At 47.4% G+C, this 19,957-nt stretch overlaps 1 protein-coding gene across 8 annotated transcripts in view; it reads left to right on the forward strand.

Annotated features, from left to right (window-relative positions):
• The window catches only part of TENM4 (teneurin transmembrane protein 4), an 851,321-nt gene that overhangs the window by 820,172 nt on the left and 11,192 nt on the right, over positions 1 to 19,957 (forward strand). For all 8 annotated transcript variants that reach the window (XM_015461146.3, XM_024987529.2, XM_015461143.3 and 5 more), the window contains 4 exons: positions 1,122 to 1,294; positions 6,897 to 7,132; positions 10,446 to 10,742; positions 14,191 to 15,805. In XM_015461146.3, the coding sequence (XP_015316632.2) occupies positions 1,122 to 1,294; positions 6,897 to 7,132; positions 10,446 to 10,742; positions 14,191 to 15,805 (2,321 nt within the window). The remainder of the gene's footprint in view (positions 1 to 1,121; positions 1,295 to 6,896; positions 7,133 to 10,445; positions 10,743 to 14,190; positions 15,806 to 19,957) is intronic.

Here is a 19,957-nt window from a genome sequence, read left to right on the forward strand (position 1 = left end):
AGGGTCAGCTTGGAAGCAGAGAGATCTAAGTTTGAATTTCGCTCTATCACACTTAGCTGTGTGACCTGGAGCGAGTGACTTCACTTTCTGAGTGTCCTCCAAAAAAGAGCTAATATATGTCTTTTAGACTAGTTGTGAGGGTTAAGGGAAAGAATGTATGAAAAGCACTAGCACCGTATCTGAATGCCATATTGTGGGTGTTGAAAAATTTTAGGTTATTTCTTTTATCCTCAGGAGAATGGGAAAGAGAATTAAGATTCACATGTGATGCTTTACAAAGACCACACCAGAGCAAAGCTGTGGGTGTTGAGCGCTGCTCGGTGCCAGATGTGAAATCCAGTTGTGAAGGGGCTACGGGAACCCATCTGTCTAGCCCCCTTCTGTGGCAGCAGAATCCTGGTCTGAACTCAAAGTCCCCTTTTCCCAGGCTCTGTGGCTTCCTAGGAAGCCCCATCTCCAGTGCTGGTCAGGAGAAACCTGTTTAACCAGTTCTTGGCAGAGGGGCGGGGGCGGAGGTTTGAGAAGGTATTCAAGCATCCACTTTGACTCCTTCCCTCTGATCATCCATCTCGGGTGTGAATGTGTGTGGGTGTGGTGTGGGTGTGCACACATGCACGTTCTAAGTCATGTCCAGCTCTTTGTGGCCCCCTGTGAACTGTATGTAGCCCACCAGGCTCCTCTATCCATGGGATTCTCCAGGCAAGAATACTGGAATGGGTTGCCACTTCCTCCTCCAGGGGATCTTGCTGATAACAGGGATTGAACCCACGTCTCTTAGGTCTCCTGCATTGGCAGGGCACCATCATCTGACTCTTAGTGAGTGAGTATTAGTTCATAGCAACAGGGCACTTCCACACATTGCTCACAGGAATCCTGGAGGGTGAGGAGGGTATCTCCACTCTACAGAATTAGGAAGGAAGACTCAAGAGAGAGACGTTGTCTGTCTGCAGTTGAATATCAGAAGGTGGAGTTGTGTCCAAGGAGATGCTGGAGACGTGGAAATGTATCCGAGCAGAAAGAAAAGCGGACCATGCAAAACCATGCCATCAGGTAGAACATGCCAGGCTGCAGCAGTGGCACCATTATATCTCTGTTACTCAGAGCCACTCCTCGGTTTTCAGGTACGACAGCTTTGGCCGCCTGACAAATGTGACCTTCCCAACCGGCCAGGTGAGCAGTTTCCGAAGTGATACAGACAGCTCAGTGCACGTCCAGGTGGAGACCTCCAGCAAGGACGACGTCACCATAACCACCAACCTGTCTGCCTCCGGTGCCTTCTATACGCTGCTGCAAGGTAAGCCAGCCGGGGGCCTGGGGGCTTGGAGACAGTGGGGTGGGGAGGCCCCCTTTGAAGAAGGATGACATGAGAAACAAGCTGCTACTGCTGCAGCTGCCCAGAACAGAAAAGCGTGACAACTGCTTTCTCACTGTATCACCACCTCATTTGCAAAACACACCAGCCTGAGCCCTGTAGAGTCTCTCCCCCAAGCTTCAGAGTAATAGTCATTGTCTCATCCCATTATCAGCAGAACAAAGGGTAGACAATCCATTAGCTGCTAATCCAGGTGACCTCGCTATTCGGCCATACAAGTGGCTCCCAGATTAAAGACCGACTCTCACTCTGGTGCCTGGCGAGGACAAAGGACAAGAATAATTACACCTAATTATGAAAGGGATTTGGGCCTTGGAGAAGGCCTCCCTGAATCTCGGGTGAGAGTGCCTTGTTCCTCATCTAGGACTCTATGGAGAAGAGACCCTGCTCTGTGTCCATCAAATAAACCCTGATATGAGTTGATCTTGTAGCTTCAGATAAATCACAAAGAAGTAACCTTGCTGTGAATTGTTTGCCACAATTGTTCTCACGGGGCATGGTGACCCAAAGTGGAGCTTGTCGCTTTGTTGGGCTTGGTAAGCATGAAAGAAAAGAAGGGGTCACTAGGGAAAGACTTATTTGATGTTTTTCCCTGGCGTACTCCCCAAAGCTTTGACACAAAGCCGTAATAAGGGTCTTGGTCTGAGAGTCAAAGCCCCGAATTCTAGTCCTGACTGCCACCCCATCACCGTGGCACTCAAGTTTCTACTCTGGGGAAAGAAGGCAAACGAGAGCCGTGGTGGATGGTGCCCTGCAGTTCCAGGGCAGACACGCCGGCCTCTGCACCTGCTGTGCCAGCTCCAGAGTGGACTGGGTGGAGTCACTCTTCTCTGATCCTCAGTTTCTGGGTCTGGAAAGTGGGGCTGAATTACAAGTCCTGCTTCCTAGGGTTGCTCAGACAGTTTCTTCAGACAACAAGCAGAGGGACTGGCATGGGCCAGCACATAGTACTGCTTGGGAAGTGCTTGTTGGATTAATTAATTAACAGGCACTTTGATTTACCATAAGAGAAGGACCATGTATTTCCACAACCATTTTACGCCAACTGTAGTCCTATGCCTTTAACAAAACTCAAGGAACAATATCAGTTTTCAATCAAAGAAAGAGAAATCAAGCCCTGGAATTCCTTCTCCACCAAGCACCTTTAGCAATGGGTTGGGACAGACCCTAGGTATTTATGCGCCAACTGGGTTATTTCCGAGAAAAGGTAGCAGTTCCTAGCCAGCCAGGGTTCTGGCCGACCAAGGAAGAGAGGGCAGCTGATGACATACAAACATCTTATCCTTCAAACCTGTTTTCTTCCCCATGATTAAGAATTGCCTCTTTTGCTCCATACGTTTAAGCCGGCTTGCAGCGTTTTTCTCAAAAGTTAACGCAAGCCTTCTAATATTTAGACAACTTCTAAAAATTCAAAGGTGACACATCTCCTCAGTTTTAAAATGTACCATCAATTTAATAACAACTTTCCAGGTGGAGGGAGTCGGGAGACGCACTGCTCAAAATCCATACGAGGACTTAAGACACATTCCAATTTCAGAAACCTTAAAATGTGAAAAGTCCATCTCGGAAACCAGGAAAGCTGATACCTCTTTATCCTCTTTGGTACCTCTGCCAAGCTCTCTTTCCTCATTTCATACCAGGTTCAGATGCTTGGTTTTGCAGCTGCTTCAGTAGAGTCTTTGTCAAAAAAGCTCGTTCGGTTTCATCTTATGTCTGAACTATGGGAAGAAATAAGAAGCAGCTTCTAATGAGCGGCAGCCTTGGGAAGTCACAGCTCACATTAAACGGGAATCGTTTGAGATGGGGCCTCTGCAGATGCTGTTCCATCCGCAGGCACCATTAATGGACATATGTGGATTCAGCAAGGAACAGCTTTAAAAGATAAATTGACACAGGCTTTCACTGTTCAAAGGGAGTAAAATACAGATTGTCAGTGAATAATGCATGGCAAGTTTGAGGCAGATTTTAGAATTCTGCGTGTGTGGGAGAGAGAAGGGGAGAAAGATGGTGTAGGGAGGGAGAGGGAGGGAGAGAGACCAATCTGATGCCATTCTCACAGGAAAGATTCAGTGAGGGTTCCCTGTAGAAACCACTGTATCCTCATTGCTTGACACAGCCCAGGGTATATCTGGTCTGATCCAGCAAATGTTTACTGAGCACATGCAATAATAACAACGAGAGCTAACGTTTTGAGCACTTATTCTGTGTGAAGTATATTTTTAGTATTTTATATTCATCATCCTTTTTAAATCCTCGCAACAACCCTCTGAGGTATGATTAATATCTCCATTTTTCCAAATGAAGATAATGAGGCATTGAGAGGTTAAGTGGCTTATCCAAAGTCACACAACTAGTAGGTATTTGGACCCAGACAAATAGGCTCTAGGATACATTCTCTTAAGCATGAATCCGCAGGCAAAGGGGGGGCTATGGAAGGACCATACTGGTACTACAGTTCACTCTGACAAGTATGTGAAATGGGGCAGAGGAGATGGAGGAAAGATGACGAAAGACAGACGTGACAGTGACCAGCACAGCGCCCGGCACACGCAGCTGGTGGTCACTGACATTTACGTGACTCACGCGAGAGGCTGAGCGCTTCTCAGATCTTCATGGTCATCCTCCCACTTAATCCCGAGAGCTAACAGTACAGCTGTTATCCCTAATGTACAGATAAAGAAACAGAGGCCTGAAAGCCTAAGGAATTTGCCCAAGGTCTTGCAGGAGGAGAGCGGCAGAGGTAGGGCTTGAGTCCAGGAGGTCTGGCCCAAAGTCTGTGCCCTCAGTCTCTGTGCTAGTGCGTTTCACTGTCCGCTGGGTCATGACCAACCTAGACAGCAGATTCCAAAGCAGAGACGTTACTTTGCCAGCAAACTCCGTCTAGTCAGGGCTATGGTTTTTCCAGTGGTCACGTATGGATGTGAGAGTTGGACTATAAAGAAAGCTGAGCACCGAAGAATTGATGCTTTTGAACTGTGGTGTTGGTGATGGACAGGAAGGCCTGGCGTGCTGCAGTCCATGGGGTCGCAAAGAGTCGGACACGACTGAGCGACTGCACTGAAGTGTTTGAGGGTTCATTCACTCACGGAGTGGTGAACCTCTGCACCACTAGCTGCAGGACCACTGTTGAGACCTGGAAAGAGGCTAAGGAGGAACAAGGGAAGTTTCTGGGAAGAGATGACGTTTACACAGAGCCTTGAAGGAAGGGCTTGGGCTCGCATTTATTAAACAGAGGGGCAGTGCAGACAGAAGCAGCAGCTGACCATGGGCAAGAGGAAGGTGACTGCAGTAAAAACTCAGGTTTTTCCATTTTTAGAAAAGAACACAGTGTGCATTTTACAACTGAAATTTACATTTTATCCAGAAGGTTCTATTAGCTAAAGATCCTAATTAAAAATCAGGTTAAAATTTCAAAATTAAGTCTACTTTTAATTCATTGTCATATGTATACATATATGTGTCATATATGTATATACATGACAGTGATTTAAAACGTGTGTATTTGGCATTCTGTCACTGATTTACATATTGGAGCTATTTTTCACCTTATTGTAAAGAGTGTTGTTACCATAGTGGGAAGGCCTTAAAAATGTTCAACCCTTTGCCCTAGGACTCCTACTTTTAGGAGTCAACTTTGATTAAATAACCCAAAGTGAAGACACTGATTTATCCAAAAAGTATATTTTTAATAAATATATAATTCTATTACATATTATTGTAACATACTATTAAAGAGTATAATTCAGTGGTTTTCAGTATATGTACAAAGTTGTGCAACCATTCAGTTCAGTTCAGTTCAGTTGCTCAGTCGTGTCCAACTCTTTGCGACTCCATGAATTGCAGCACGCCAGGCCTCCCTGTCCATCACCAACTCCCGGAGTTAACTCAGACTCACGTCCATCAAGTCAGTGATGCCATCCAGCCATCTCATCCTCTGTCATCCCCTTCTCCTCCTGCCCCCAATCCCTCCCAGCATCAGAGTCTTTTCCAATGAATCAACTCTTCACATGAGGTGGCCAAAGTACTGGAGTTTCAGCTTCAGCATCATTCCCTCCAAAGAAATCCCAGGGCTGATCTCCTTCAGAATGGACTGGTTGGATCTCCTTGCAGTCCAAGGGACTCTCAAGAGTCTTCTCCAACACCACAGTTCAAAAGCATCAATTCTTCGGCGCTCAGCCTTCTCCACAGTCCAACTCTCACATCCATACATGACCACAGGAAAAACCATAGCCTTGACTAGACGGACCTTTGTTGGCAAAGTAATGTCTCTGCTTTTAGATATGCTATCTAGGTTGGTCATAACTTTCCTTCCAAGGAGTAAGCGTCTTTTAATTTCATGGCTGCAGTCACCATCTGCAGTGATTTTGGAGCCCCCCAAAATAAAGTCTGACACTGTTTCCACTGTTTCCCCATCTATTTCCCATGAAGTGATGGGACCGGATGCCATGATCTTCATTTTCTGAATGTTGAGCTTTAAGCCAACTTTTTCACTCTCCACTTTCACTTTCATCAATAGGCTTTTGAGTTCCTCTTCACTGTCTGCCATAAGAGTGGTGTCATCTGCATATCTGAGGTTATTGATATTTCTCCCGGCAATCTTGATTCCAGCTTGTGTTTCTTCCAGTCCAGCATTTCTCATGATGTACTCTGCATATAAGTTAAATAGGCAGGGTGATAATATACAGCCTTGACGTACTCCTTTTCCTATTTGGAACCAGTCTGTTGTTCCATGTCCAGTTCTAACTGTTGCTTCCTGACCTGCATACAGATTTCTTAAGAGGCAGGTCAGGTGGTCTGGTATTCCCATGTCTTTCAGAATTTTCCACAGTTTATTGTGATCCACACAGTCAAAGGCTTTGGCATAGTCAATAAAGCAGAAATAGATGTTTTACCACTATCTAATTTCAGAAAATTTTTTATCACCCCCAAAAGGAAACCCCATAGTCATTAACAGTCATATCCCCTTTCTCCCTTTCCCTCACTACTTTCTCTCTACAAGTTGGCCTTTTGCAGACATTGCATAAATATGGACTGATTCATATAATATCAGGCCTTTTGTGCCTGACTTCTTTCACTTTAGCATAATGATTAACAGATATTTATTTGCAGGGTTGTAATCATGCAAAAGTGGAACTAATCAGAATATCTATATGAGGACCAATCGAATAAGTTCCGTTATTTCCATATAATGGCATAGCATATACTCATTACGAAAAATGTTATGAACATATTCAACAATATAATAACAGCGATCAGTAAGAACTCTATAAGCAGCCATTTTTAACCATAAATGTATTCAGAAATATTGTGGAATCTGGGAACATACCAAAATATTTACAGTAGTTTCCTTTGGAGACTGAGCTCACGGACCTCCATATATTTTTCTCGTGTTCTTCAATGACAGTGTTTGGTTTCTGTGGTCAGAAACATTAAGCACATTTGAAGACCACACCTCTGCCTCTGCTGTACAGCTCCGTCCCTCCTCAGCCCTCCTAAACAGAGTCTCCCCTCATCTGTCCCTCAGACCAGGTCCGGAATAGCTACTTCATCGGGGCCGACGGCTCCCTGCGGCTGCTGCTGGCCAACGGCATGGAGGTGGCCCTGCAGACGGAGCCCCACCTGCTGGCCGGGACCGTCAACCCCACTGTGGGCAAGAGGAACGTCACGCTGCCCATCGACAACGGCCTCAACCTGGTGGAGTGGCGGCAGCGCAAGGAGCAGGCTCGCGGCCAGGTCACCGTCTTCGGGCGCCGGCTTCGGGTGAGCAAGGCCTCCCAGCAGGGGTGGCTGAGTCCCGGGGGGCCAGGGAGGAGGAGGACTCTGAGGACTGGGCTCTGGTCTGGAAGCTACACTAGGGGAGAAGGCGCTCTAGGGCAGAAGGCGCTCGAGGGGAGAAGGCGCTCCCGGGCTTCCGTTTCTTCATCCGCAAAAGGGAACACGTTAAGCAAGCGCACGTAATCAGAGTCTCGTGTATTTTCACTTGTGCTAGAGAAAGGATCACTGGCTTGATGTTAGTCAGTTCTGAGTCGGGTTTCCAGCTTCTGCTGTTTCCTGAGTACTTTTGGGCAAATCCATGACCTCGTAAAGCCTCAATTTCATTATCCATAAAATGAGGACAATGAAACCAACTTACAAGTTGCTGTAATGATTAGAAATAGTACATAAAGTGTCTCATATGGAATCCTGATGCTGGGAAAGATTGAGAGCAAGAGGAGAAGGGGATGACAGAGGATGAGATGGCTGGATGGCATCACTGACTTGATGGACATGGGTTTGGGTGGACTCGGGGAGTTGGTGATGGACAGGGAGGCCTGGCGTGCTGCAGTCCATGGGGTCTCAAAGAGTCGGACACAACTGAGCGACTGAACTGAACTGATGGAATCTGGCACATAAAAGTAGTCAGTAATACCTTTTCTAGTTGTCGTCGTTATTCTTATCACGCATTGCTAATACGCATGAAGATTTAGTTTAGCTCTTTGGACCCTAAGCCACATTCTCCTTCCAGGCGGAGTTATCCTTCCTTAGTGAGCAAAACAACTCCACCATGGCTGTCACTGCCAGGGGGCTGGCTTCTGGAGTCTGGCATCTCAGAGCACTTTTCTGCATGTGGATGCACAGAACGAGCACTTTCACTGCCTCACTCACATGTCTTTGCAGTGTGGCCTCTGCCCCAGGGCCAGATTACCTAGCTCCAGTTCCCTCCAGCTTCAGAAAAGGCAGGCAATGGGGAGAGGGAAATGGAAGGCCGGGTCCTGACGTTCAGCACAGCGCCTCGCAGACCGCACACAGGTGCTCCATGCAGCCTTGCTGAGCTGCAGGGCACCCCAGGACTGGGCCACATGTTCCTGATTCCTCAAAGCTGCAGAAACATCCTCATGCAACCTGGCCAGGGCTGTCTTGTACTGCATCCCACCCACCACCACCCCCACCCAGCCATTTCTTGCAGAGAAAGTTCATTTAAGGCCCTGTTTCACGTAGGAGGTAACCAGGGTCCAGAGAGAGGAGGGAGTTTTCCAGACTCGAATAGTTAGGCAGTCACTGGAAATACACACACTGTCTCATGGTGCCTTTCTCGTAGCAGACAAGTATGTGCCTGATTCAGTATCACATAACTGGAGCCCAGAAAACAGGGCTTCCTGTGGTCCTCAAGAATTCAACAGCTATCTATCTGATGTAGGAAACAGCCTTCCACTGATTCCCCAAGGAAGGTCTAGCTGTCTTTGTTCTTTATAGGACACTGTCTGCAGACTCACCGAGCCCCCTGTGTGAATTCTCCCGGAGTCCTTCACACACATTGGAGGCAACGGGCTACGTAGAACGCTTGACCCAGGTTTGAGTCCTGCCTGGGGGCCATGTATGTAGCCTTGAGCAGCCCCTGTAAGCTTCAGATTCCTCTGCAGAAACCAGATGATATTTCTGAAGCACCTAGCCCAGTGCTGGAAGACCCCAGGTGCTCAATAAAGAGCTGCCATTACTGCTGTTAGGATTTCCTCTCTGCCGCACGAACTGGACCAAAAGTTTCCCAGCCATTAATGGGTCCCTCTCCTAGGCTGAGATGAATGACGCTCCGGTTGGGTGGCCGCCACCTCCAAGTCCTCCCAAAATAAATGGCCACCCACAGTGGTGGCATACGGAATGAGAATGTTAGCTGGGTGCACCTCCCCGTAATGCAGTTCATTTTTTATACAACTGGGAACTTTTTTCATAAAGAAAGATGTAAAATCTCATTGCCGCCACTGCCGAGCACAGGAAGCGTTAGGCAGTTCCTCAGTGAGCTGCTTAATTCAATTTTATTAATTTTGCTGCAGAGCTGTAGCTTCTCTTCACTGGGGGCCCTCCATGGGGAGAGGGGGACAACTGGCTAGGTGGTAGCACCTTGTAGGGGAGTCACAAGGGACCTTCCCAAAGATGCTTTGTAGGACCCCCATCATCGTTGGTGGTATAGAAGCTGCTTCTCCCTCTGCCCTCTCTGCAAAGAACAACACCTCTGATTTTTCATGGAAATTGTCTGCCATACTGTTTTTGCTTCTGCAATTGTGTTTGATTACCTCTGGGAAAGCAACCTTATTATAACCAGGCCATTCACAGCTAAAGTCGTCTCAGCACCATCAGTATAAATCCTGATTTTCAAGGCTTTAGAATTTGTCTGGGGAGAAGGGTGAGACACACACGTCTCTACTTCCTCTGAGAATTACCACGATCATTTGCTGTCATTTAATGGCTCCAGTTTCCTCTGTCCGTAGAACTTTTCAGGCAAGAATACTGGAGTGGGTTGCCGTGTCCTACTCCAGAGGAATCTTCCTGACCCAGGGATAGAACTCATGTCTCCCACATTGGCAGGAAGATCCTTTACCACTGTGCCACCTGCCGGGAGCAAATGTTCCAAAACCTAGGACAGTGTTCCCCAGGCGACCCACAGCCAGAGAAGGCATCCCAGACACACACACACACTGCCTCCCAGGGCCTCCAGAAAGAAGAAGATGCCTTGAGATGACCAGGAGGCCCTGATTGTGGTGGCAGAGGGCAGGAGAGACCCCAGAGGGGATGGGGACTCCAAGGCCCCAAGAAGGACCACAGATCATACGTTGGCATGTTGCAGTGGTGAGAGTCGAATCCAGGCCCAGTCACTCACCAGTCACGGGGTCTGGAGCCCTGTTGTTGACTGTGGTCTCCCTGGTGTCAAACACAAGAGCAGCGCCGGGCACATAAAATATGGGGTCAGGCACTGACTTACTGGGCCCACATGGCCACTCCCTTTCCAGGAGGGAGTTAAGAAGGATCTGCCTTTGTCTCCTCATCAGGAGAATCGCACTAGGAAATTACATGCATCATATGTGCTACTATTTACCCAGACTCTGCATTGTCTTTACCCTCACAAGCGCCCTGTGCAGTTGGCACGACTGTTCCCATTTTACAGATGAGGAAACTTGGCGGAATTGACAAGCGACAGAGCCACAGTCCAAACCCTTGTCTGCTGCCACCCAAGACCTGTGCCGCCTCCTCTGCTCAGCGGCTTCTCAGACCGAGTTCTCGATGTCTAGACTGACTCTGTGTCCGCCTACCCCTTCTCCAGGTTCACAACCGGAACCTCCTGTCCCTGGACTTTGACCGCGTGACACGCACGGAGAAGATCTATGACGACCACCGCAAGTTCACCCTCCGCATCCTGTATGACCAGACAGGGCGGCCCAGCCTCTGGTCACCCAGCAGCAGGCTGAACGGCGTCAACGTGACCTATTCCCCGGGGGGCCACATCGCCGGTGTCCAGAGGGGCATCATGTCTGAGAGGATGGAATACGACCAGGCGGGCCGCATCACATCCAGGATCTTCGCTGACGGGAAGACATGGAGCTACACCTACTTAGAGAAGGCAGGTGTCTGTCTCCCTCCATCACTGGCCTTGCCATATAGAAGATCTTCGTTCTGCTCAACCTAAGCCCAGGCCCAGCCTGCTGACCTCAATGGGATAAATCTGACCCATGTGGTCTCCGAAAGGAAATGTTCAGGAAAATCTGGATCAGAGGGTCAGGGGCTTCCTGGGTGGAGTCTGGATGGATTATGGTGAGGGTATGACATATGGAAGCTTCTGGGTGGGAGAATGTAAAAGTCTCACCTGATAGATGGGAGCTAGGCCCAAACACTATCTGGACTTATGGAGCAGGATTTGGAGTCTGCTCCCAGGTCTAGGGTACCTGGTGTGACCTGGTCACAGAGAACAAGACGGAGGCCAGGGGATCAGTATTAAGCAAGAGGTGCTTAATCCTGCATGTCACATGCTAAGAGTGGCGTTAGGAAGTCTTTCTGCTTCAAATCAGGCTTCATTTCATCCTGTTGTTGTTCAATAGCTCAGTCATGTCCGACATTTTGTGACTCTGTGGACTGCAACATGCCACGTCCTTCACCTTCCCTGTCCTTGACCATCTCCCAGAGTTTGCTCAAACTCATGTCCATTGAGTCGATGATGCCATCCAACCATCTCATCCTCTGTTGTCCCCTTCTCCTCCTCCCTTCAGTCTTTCCCAGCATCAGGGTCTTTTCTCATGAGTAGGCTCTTTGCATCAGGTGGCCAAAGTATTGGAGTTTCAGCTTCAGCATCAGTCCTTCCAATGAATATTCAGGGTTGACTTTAAAACTTGACTGGTTGGATCTCCTTGCAGTCCAAGGGATTCTCAAGAGTCTTCTCCAACACCACAGTTTAAAAGCATCAATTCTTCAGCACTCAGCCTTCTTTATGGTCCAACTCTCAAATCCATACATGACTACTGGAAAAACTATAGCTTTGACTATACAGATCTTTGTTGACAAAGTAATTAATGTCTCTCTCTGCTTTTTAATATGCTATCTAGGTTTGTCATAGCTTTTCTTCCAAGGAGCAAGCATCTTTTAATTCCATGGCTGCAGTCACCATCTGCAGTGATTTTGGAGCCCAAGAAAATAAAGTCTCTCACTGTTTCCATTGTTTCCCCATCTATTTGCCATGATGTGATGGGACCGGATGCCATGATCTTCATTTTTTGAATGTTGAGTTTTAAGCCAACTTTTTAACTCTCCTGTTTCACTTTCATCAAGAGGCTCTTTAGTTCCTCTTTGCTTTCTGCCATTAGGGTGGTATCATTTGCATATCTGAGATTATTGCTATTTCTCCCAGTAGTCTTGATTCTGGCTTGTGCTTCATCCACCCTGGCATTTCACGTAATGTACTCTGCATAAAAGTTAAATAAGCAGGGTGACAAGATACAGCCTTGAAGTACTCCTTTCCTGATTTGGAACCAGTCTGTTGTTCCATGTCCAGTTCTAACTGTTGCTTCCTGACCTGCATACAGATTTCTCAGGAGGCAGGTAAGGTGGTCTGGTATTCCCATCTCTTTCTGAATTTTGCAGTTTGTGGCAATCCATATAGTCAAAGGCTTTAGCATAATCAATGAAGCAGAAGTAGGTGTTTTTCTGAAACTTTATTGCTTTTTCTATGATCCAACAGATGTTGGCAGTTTGATCTCTGGTTCCTCTCTGCCTTTTCTAAATCCAGCTTGAACATCTGGAAGTTCTCGGTTCACATAGTGTTGAAGCCTAGCTTAGAGAATTTTGAGCATTCCTTTACTAGCATGTGAAATGAGTGCAATTGTGCAGTAGTTTGAACATTCTTTGGCATTGTCATTCTTTGGAACTGGAATGAAACTGACCTTTTCCAGTCCTGTGGCCACTACTGCGTTTTCCAAATTTGCTGGCATATTGAGTGCAGCACTTTCACAGCATCATCTTTTAGGATTTGAAATAGCTCAACTATTTGAGCTATTCCATCACCTCCACTAGCTTTGTTTATAGTGATGCTTCCTAAGGCTCGCTTGACTTCATATTCCAGGATGTCTGGCTCTAGGTGAGTGTTCACACCATCATGGTTATCTGGGTCATTAAGATCTCTTTTGTACAGTTCTTCTGTGTATTCTTGCCATATCTTCTTAATATCTTCTGCTTCTGTTAGGTTCATGCTGTTTCTGACCTTTATTGTGCCCATCTTTGCATGAAGTGTTGCCCTGGTGTCTCTGATTTTCTTGAAGAGATCTCTAGTCTTTCCCATTCTATTGTTTTCCTCTATTTCTTTGCATTGATCACTTAGGAAGGCTTTCTTGCTATTCTTTGGAACTCTGCATTCATTTCATCCTAGGAACTAGGAATCAGAAAAGGCCTCTAATCAAAAGTTGGTCTCAAAGAAGAGAAATGGTAATTTTGATGCCCAGATGTCTTTTGGCCTGTTACCTACTGACTTATTCATGAAACAGTCTGTATTTCATGCCACAGTTCTGATACCCAGATCCTGGCTTTGTGTTCTACACCTGGTCAGCTGTCCAGGCCCAGGCTCTGCTTGATCTGTGACCCGTCTCCCCTACCAGCAGCATTCACATCTGCAAGAGTATTATTTGTGGCAGTGTTAAGAGATACCCTGAAGGTCATCCAACATGACCTGAAAATCTGAACGCAGAGGGAAAGAATTTGTCCACGGCCATACACTGAGTCCGTTATTAGAAACCAGGTTTCCCCATTCCCATCACAGCCCACCCTACCCCTGGGGGGGTGTATGACCTGTTACTACATAAACAATTATGCAAAACCTTAAATGTCCTTCTCAGACAGGTCTTATCCTATAGGCCATAGGGAGTCAACAGAAGCTGTTTAGCAGGCAATAGACATTATCAGGGGTTTTCCAGGTGGCAGTAATGGTAAAGAATCTGCCTGCCAATACAGTTAGAGATAAGAGGCATGGGTTCAATCCCTGGGTTGGGAAGATTCCCTGGAGGAGGGCACAGCAACCCACTCCAATATTCTTGCCTGGAAAATCCCATGGACAGAGGAGCCTAGCAGGCTGTAGTCCATAGGATTGCACAGTCAGACACGACTGAAGTGACGCACACACATGGACATTATCAGACTGTGTTTAATCATTCTTGCTTGGGTAGGAAGATTGAGAAGGAATCTGGAGCAAGGGAGCCAAGAGAGAGGCTGCTGCAAATATTTATACTTTAGGCCAGTTCTCTCAACCCCATCCCACACTGAAATCATTTCTATACCCCACAAAGGGGCAAACAGACAACGCTGCTCACTGTAGGCAGGCCAAGGGTGGCAAGAAGGCCTTCTCTTAGCACATCTATACCCCATTGCATTATCCTAGGGCACACTGATTGGAAAGCTCTGGTTTGGGCATAACTTAGAAGAACCACTGGCTTCCTTGGCCTTTCATTCTTTTCCTTTAAGTCTGGGGCTCACAGACCTCTCCTTCCTCCCCAGCACCCTCCTCTCACCTCTCGGTTTTCCTCTCCCTCCAGTCTATGGTGCTGCTCCTCCACAGCCAGAGGCAATACATCTTTGAGTTTGACAAGAACGACCACCTCTCTTCTGTGACCATGCCCAATGTGGCTCGGCAGACACTGGAGACCATCCGCTCAGTGGGTTACTACAGGAACATCTACCAGCCCCCCGAGGGCAATGCCTCAGTGATCCAGGACTTCACTGAGGATGGGCACCTCCTCCACACCTTCTACCTGGGCACTGGCCGCAGGGTGATATACAAGTATGGCAAGCTGTCCAAGCTGGCCGAGCTGCTGTATGACACCACCAAGGTGAGCTTCACCTACGATGAGACTGCTGGCATGCTAAAGACCATCAACCTACAGAATGAGGGCTTCACTTGCACTATCCGCTACCGTCAGATCGGGCCCCTGATCGACCGCCAGATCTTTCGCTTCACCGAGGAAGGCATGGTCAATGCCCGCTTTGACTACAACTATGACAACAGCTTCCGGGTGACCAGCATGCAGGCTGTGATCAATGAGACCCCACTGCCCATTGACCTGTATCGCTATGATGACGTGTCGGGCAAGACAGAGCAGTTCGGGAAGTTTGGTGTCATCTACTATGACATTAACCAGATCATCACCACGACAGTCATGACCCACACCAAGCACTTTGACGCCTACGGCCGGATGAAGGAAGTGCAATATGAGATCTTCCGCTCGCTCATGTACTGGATGACCGTCCAGTATGATAACATGGGGCGAGTGGTGAAGAAGGAGCTGAAGGTGGGACCCTACGCCAACACCACCCGCTACTCCTATGAGTACGACGCCGATGGCCAGCTGCAGACTGTCTCCATCAATGACAAGCCACTCTGGCGATACAGCTATGACCTCAATGGGAACCTGCACTTACTGAGCCCTGGAAATAGTGCGCGGCTTACCCCACTACGGTACGACCTCCGCGACCGCATCACCAGGCTGGGCGACGTGCAGTACAAGATGGACGAGGACGGTTTCTTGAGGCAGCGGGGCAGCGATATCTTTGAGTACAACTCAGCCGGCCTGCTCATCAAGGCCTACAACCGGGGTGGTGGCTGGAGTGTCAGGTACCGCTACGATGGCCTGGGACGACGGGTGTCTAGCAAGAGCAGCCAGAGCCACCACCTGCAGTTTTTCTATGCAGACCTGACCAACCCTACCAAGGTCACCCACCTCTACAACCACTCCAGCTCTGAGATCACATCCCTCTACTACGACCTGCAAGGGCACCTCTTTGCCATGGAGTTGAGCAGCGGAGATGAGTTTTATATAGCTTGCGACAACATCGGGACCCCTCTTGCTGTCTTCAGTGGAACAGGCTTAATGATCAAGCAGATCCTGTACACGGCCTATGGGGAGATCTACATGGACACCAATCCCAACTTCCAGATCATCATTGGCTACCATGGCGGCCTCTATGATCCACTCACCAAGCTTGTCCACATGGGCCGGCGGGATTACGACGTGCTGGCTGGTCGCTGGACTAGCCCAGACCACGAGTTGTGGAAGCACCTTAGTAGCAGCAACATCATGCCCTTTAATCTCTACATGTTTAAAAACAACAACCCCATCAGCAACTCTCAGGACATCAAGTGCTTCATGACAGGTGAGGATCAGGGCTCATTCAGAGGGCAGGGACCTCGATTGCTCTGGTCATTTGGACCATCTTTCTTGACAAAGCCAGTATGGTATAATGGGAAACATTTACTTTCTCTTAGAGTAGTATTTTCCAAAGTATTTTTGAAGAAACACTAGTTAAGAGAAATGCTCTGTAAAAACTGGTTTTGGCATCAAATCAGTTTGATAGGATAACCACCATTCCAAAATTTTCATGATCCATTTCAGCTTAGGAAAGGCTGTATGAAGTCTTGTAGCAAAGGGAACTGTTTCATATAATTTCATATAATCACCCACTGTTTTTCCAACTTGTTTGACCATGAACCCCCCCTTTTTTTTACCATGAAACCCTAATATTTCACTGGATGCATCCCTTGGGATGTATTCTGAGAGTTTCTGACCCAAAGATCAAGCTGGTTATGTGTCCCTGATAAACTGAGTGAAGGTATGACCGAAAAAAAAAAAAAATCAGAAACAAGAAATCAGTTGTCTTATTTGGGATGATATGAATGGAAAATTCAAACTTAGGAGACAGAACTAGAGGAAAGATCCATTATTTCTAAGCTATGACAGTCACAAAATTTACTTAACTTCCCTTGAATTCCAGTTTCCTGATCTACAAATTGAAGTTAGAATATCTACCCTGGCTCTGATAAGTTAATATGCACATTGTATATCATAGAGCAACTATTAAAAGGTAAAACAGAGGCATAGGTTATCAGTCAATAGTGGAGATAAAATGAAGACTAAAATAATAATCCAAAGAGGGGAGGGGATGAGGGAGCAAAAGGAACAAAGAACAGATGGACAAATGGGAAAAAAAAAAAACCCTGGTAGTGAAAGGTTGTTGTTGAGCTGTGAAAGATGCTGAGATTCTTGGCCTCCGGAGAAGAGGAGTTCAAGCCGGGGCCAGTGATGAGGCTTGATCAATCAGAGCTTTTGTGTAATAAAGCTTTGTTAAAGTATAAGAGAGATAGAGAAAGCTTCTAACATAGACATCAGAGGGGAGTAGAAAGAGTGCCCCCCTGCTAGTCTTTAGCCAGATGTTTCATGTCTGTTAGGAAGCTGTTAATCAGATAAGAGAGACACCTCGAGGCTGACGGAGTTTCACCGGCCCCTCGCCCACAATATGCATTTTTGAGATAGGATGGCACGAGGTGTGTCATCCCCAGCCATAAAGCAGTTGATACGAATACTGGTTTGTTGAGTCATTGTCAGCCCAAGGTTTGAGAAAAGAAAAAAAGTTAGTCTTAGGTGGAACCATTTTGAAGGCAAATTCCAAAGCAAATACGTGGTTTCATTAACATAGCTTAAGAGAAACATTTCCATAAGAAAAAGGCATTGGTGAGCTCAAGGTTTGAGAAAAGTTAAGTTCGGGTGGAACCAGGTGTCGTCATGGCAACACAGAATTTTAAGAGAAAAAAATCTGACACGTGCAGCCCTATTTCCTCTGTTTAGAGACCCCTGGCTTTCCTGCCTGTTACCCTCTCAGTAGGATGGTTGCAGGGATAAAACAAGATACATTTGACAATCTGCCTAGCACAGCTTATGGCTTGTGTTCATTCCTGTTCCTCTACTATCCAATTTTAAAAGCGGGCTTTGGTCTTCACTACTGTGAAACCAACTTGAGTGTAAAGTGCCCCAGAGGTCACTCATGCCAGAAATGCCTCCAGCAGACTCCTCCCAGCAAGCAGCCACAGCCAGGTCAGACCTCACAAGTCAGAGAGGCTATGGGGATTCAGGTCTGGTTAAAACCAGCCCTTTTTATAGAAGAGTACATGTACTGGGCAAAAAGTTGGGCATGCCAACTTTCCCCCTCTTTTGTCCCATGATAACACCATCCTGCCCCATAATTTAAGGCCGTTTCCTTCATCCAACAAGGGCCTCCTCTGTGTAGCCACTGTTTTAGGCACTGGGAATAGAAAGACCATCCCTGCCCTCCAGAAATTCACCCTGCATGAGGCCAGATAGACACGCACTCTGAAGTATGAGAGGCCCGTGGTGAACGTTTGCCGTGATGGTCAGTGAAAGCATCAGGAGACATGTCAGGAGACATGGCTGACTCTGCCCGGGGAACCCCTGATGCATGAGGTCCACTTACGAATGGACTTCCACCAGGTGACGGGAAGAAGGATGATCCAGGGAGAGGGGGCCGCGCATGCCAAAGTGCAGAAGGCAGCGTGTACAGCCTACACGAGAGCCCCTTAGGCATGTGGTGGCTTCCTGGGGCCCCAAACTTGGTGGCTCAGGCTGGACCTGTTTCTGCTGACAGAGGCCTAGAGGATTAGTCTTCATTCAGAGAAGAATTCTAGATGGTCCTCTAGAGAGCTAGAGTCCCAAGAGTGGGCAGGAAGAGAGGACACAGTGGTAAGCAGGTGAGATGAAAACCTCCTTTGGACCTGAGGATGCACAGGAATATCCCAACAAAGTTGCCCATCGTTCACCCTGCTCAGCTCGCTGCCAGCCCTAGAACACCTTAGTGGGTTGTGAGGATGTTCAACTTATATCTGTCTGGATTAAGCTTGCCCTGTGCCTCATCCTCCAGTGAGGTTCCTGGTAGATGACTTGGCAGGTTACTGTAGCTGAAGAAAAAATGGTGCGAAAAACCATTTTACTACCAAAAGCCAAGATGCAACTAGTTCTCACTGCTAACTGCTAAGTCCCTTCAGTCATGTCCGACTCTGTGCGACCCCAGAGATGGCAGCCCACCAGGGTCCCCCGTCCCTGGGATTCTCCAGGTAAGAACACTGGAGTGGGTTGCCATTTCCTTCTCCAATGTGTGCAAGTGAAAAGTGAAGTGAAGTCACTCAGTCATGTCCGACCCTCAGTGACCCCATGGACTGCAGCCTTCCAGGCTCCTCCGTCCATGGGATTTTCCAGGCAAGAGCACTGGAGTGGGTGCCATTGCCTTCTCCGAGTTCTCATTAGACCTAAACATTTAGCTTCCACATAGGCTACCTGCAACCTCATTCACATCTAGCAATGACAATGATAAAAAGGGCATCTTTTTTCCAAAAATGTCTTCAAGGGTCCTGAGATAGACTCCAAAATAGGGTCTTAGGGCTTCCCAGGTGGCTCAGTGGTAAAGAAATCTGCCTGTCAAGGCAGGAGACACAGGTTTGATCCCTGGGTCAGAAAGAGCCTTTGGAGGAGGAAATGACAACCCACTCCAGTATTCTTGCCTGGAGAATCCCATGGACAGAGGAACCTGGTGGGCTACAGTCCATGGGGTTACAAAAGAGTCGAACACAACTTAGCAACTGAACATGGATGCATAGGGTCTTAAGCCTGTATTGGATAGACTTATATCACATGATGACCTCTGAATCAGCCACTATGGCTGGGGAGATAGAATGTACTGATTGATTGGCTTAGCCTAGGTCATTCGCATGCTCCAATGAGGAATCCTTAGGTGGAGTCAGCATCCCTAAAAATACACGCGTACCTCAAAAAGAGAGAAAAGGCAGAATGGGATGCTAGGAACGCAACTTTAAAATGTCCACCACTGATCCCTCATATACACCTTTGCACTTGACCATCCCTGTTGCCTGTGAGATGGGGAGTACTGATGCCATTTACAGAGGCAGAAAGTGAGGGTCAGAGAAGAAAAGGAACCAGCCCAGGTAGAGGGGGCGAGGCTGAGCTTAGACCGCTGCTGTGTCTGACTCCAGGATCCTCATTCTTAGGTGAGTTCTCTCTGTAAAGTGCACAGCTGTGTTCATGTAAAAGGGATTGTTATTCTCCATCACTGTTCCAGGCAGCCATGCTGAGGTCTGAGACGGATTGGTGAAGAGCTATTTAATGTGAGGGAACATCTACCTCTGATGTCATAGGAAAGAAAGGGAACATTCCCAACTCTTTAGAAAAGCACAGTAGAAAAACCAATGAATAAATCAGTTTTCAGCGTTTTTCCTAAAGGCATAACGGAAAGTTTCCCACCTTCCATCACTTATAATTAAGGCCCAGGCCTCTTTTCAGCCCCCTGGTTTCCTGGGAATCCTCAGTACTCCTGATAGAAACTTTCCTCTGCAACTACAAATTCAGATGCAAGTTCTAAGCCTGAGGCAAAATGGCTTTGTAGCCATTTTTTTCCCTCTCCATTCTGTTTGTTTTAATTTCCCAAAGAACCATCTGCCATGAT

Source organism: Bos taurus, chromosome 29 (assembly GCF_002263795.3).
Source record: "Bos taurus isolate L1 Dominette 01449 registration number 42190680 breed Hereford chromosome 29, ARS-UCD2.0, whole genome shotgun sequence".
Classification (NCBI taxonomy): Eukaryota; Metazoa; Chordata; class Mammalia; order Artiodactyla; family Bovidae; genus Bos; species Bos taurus.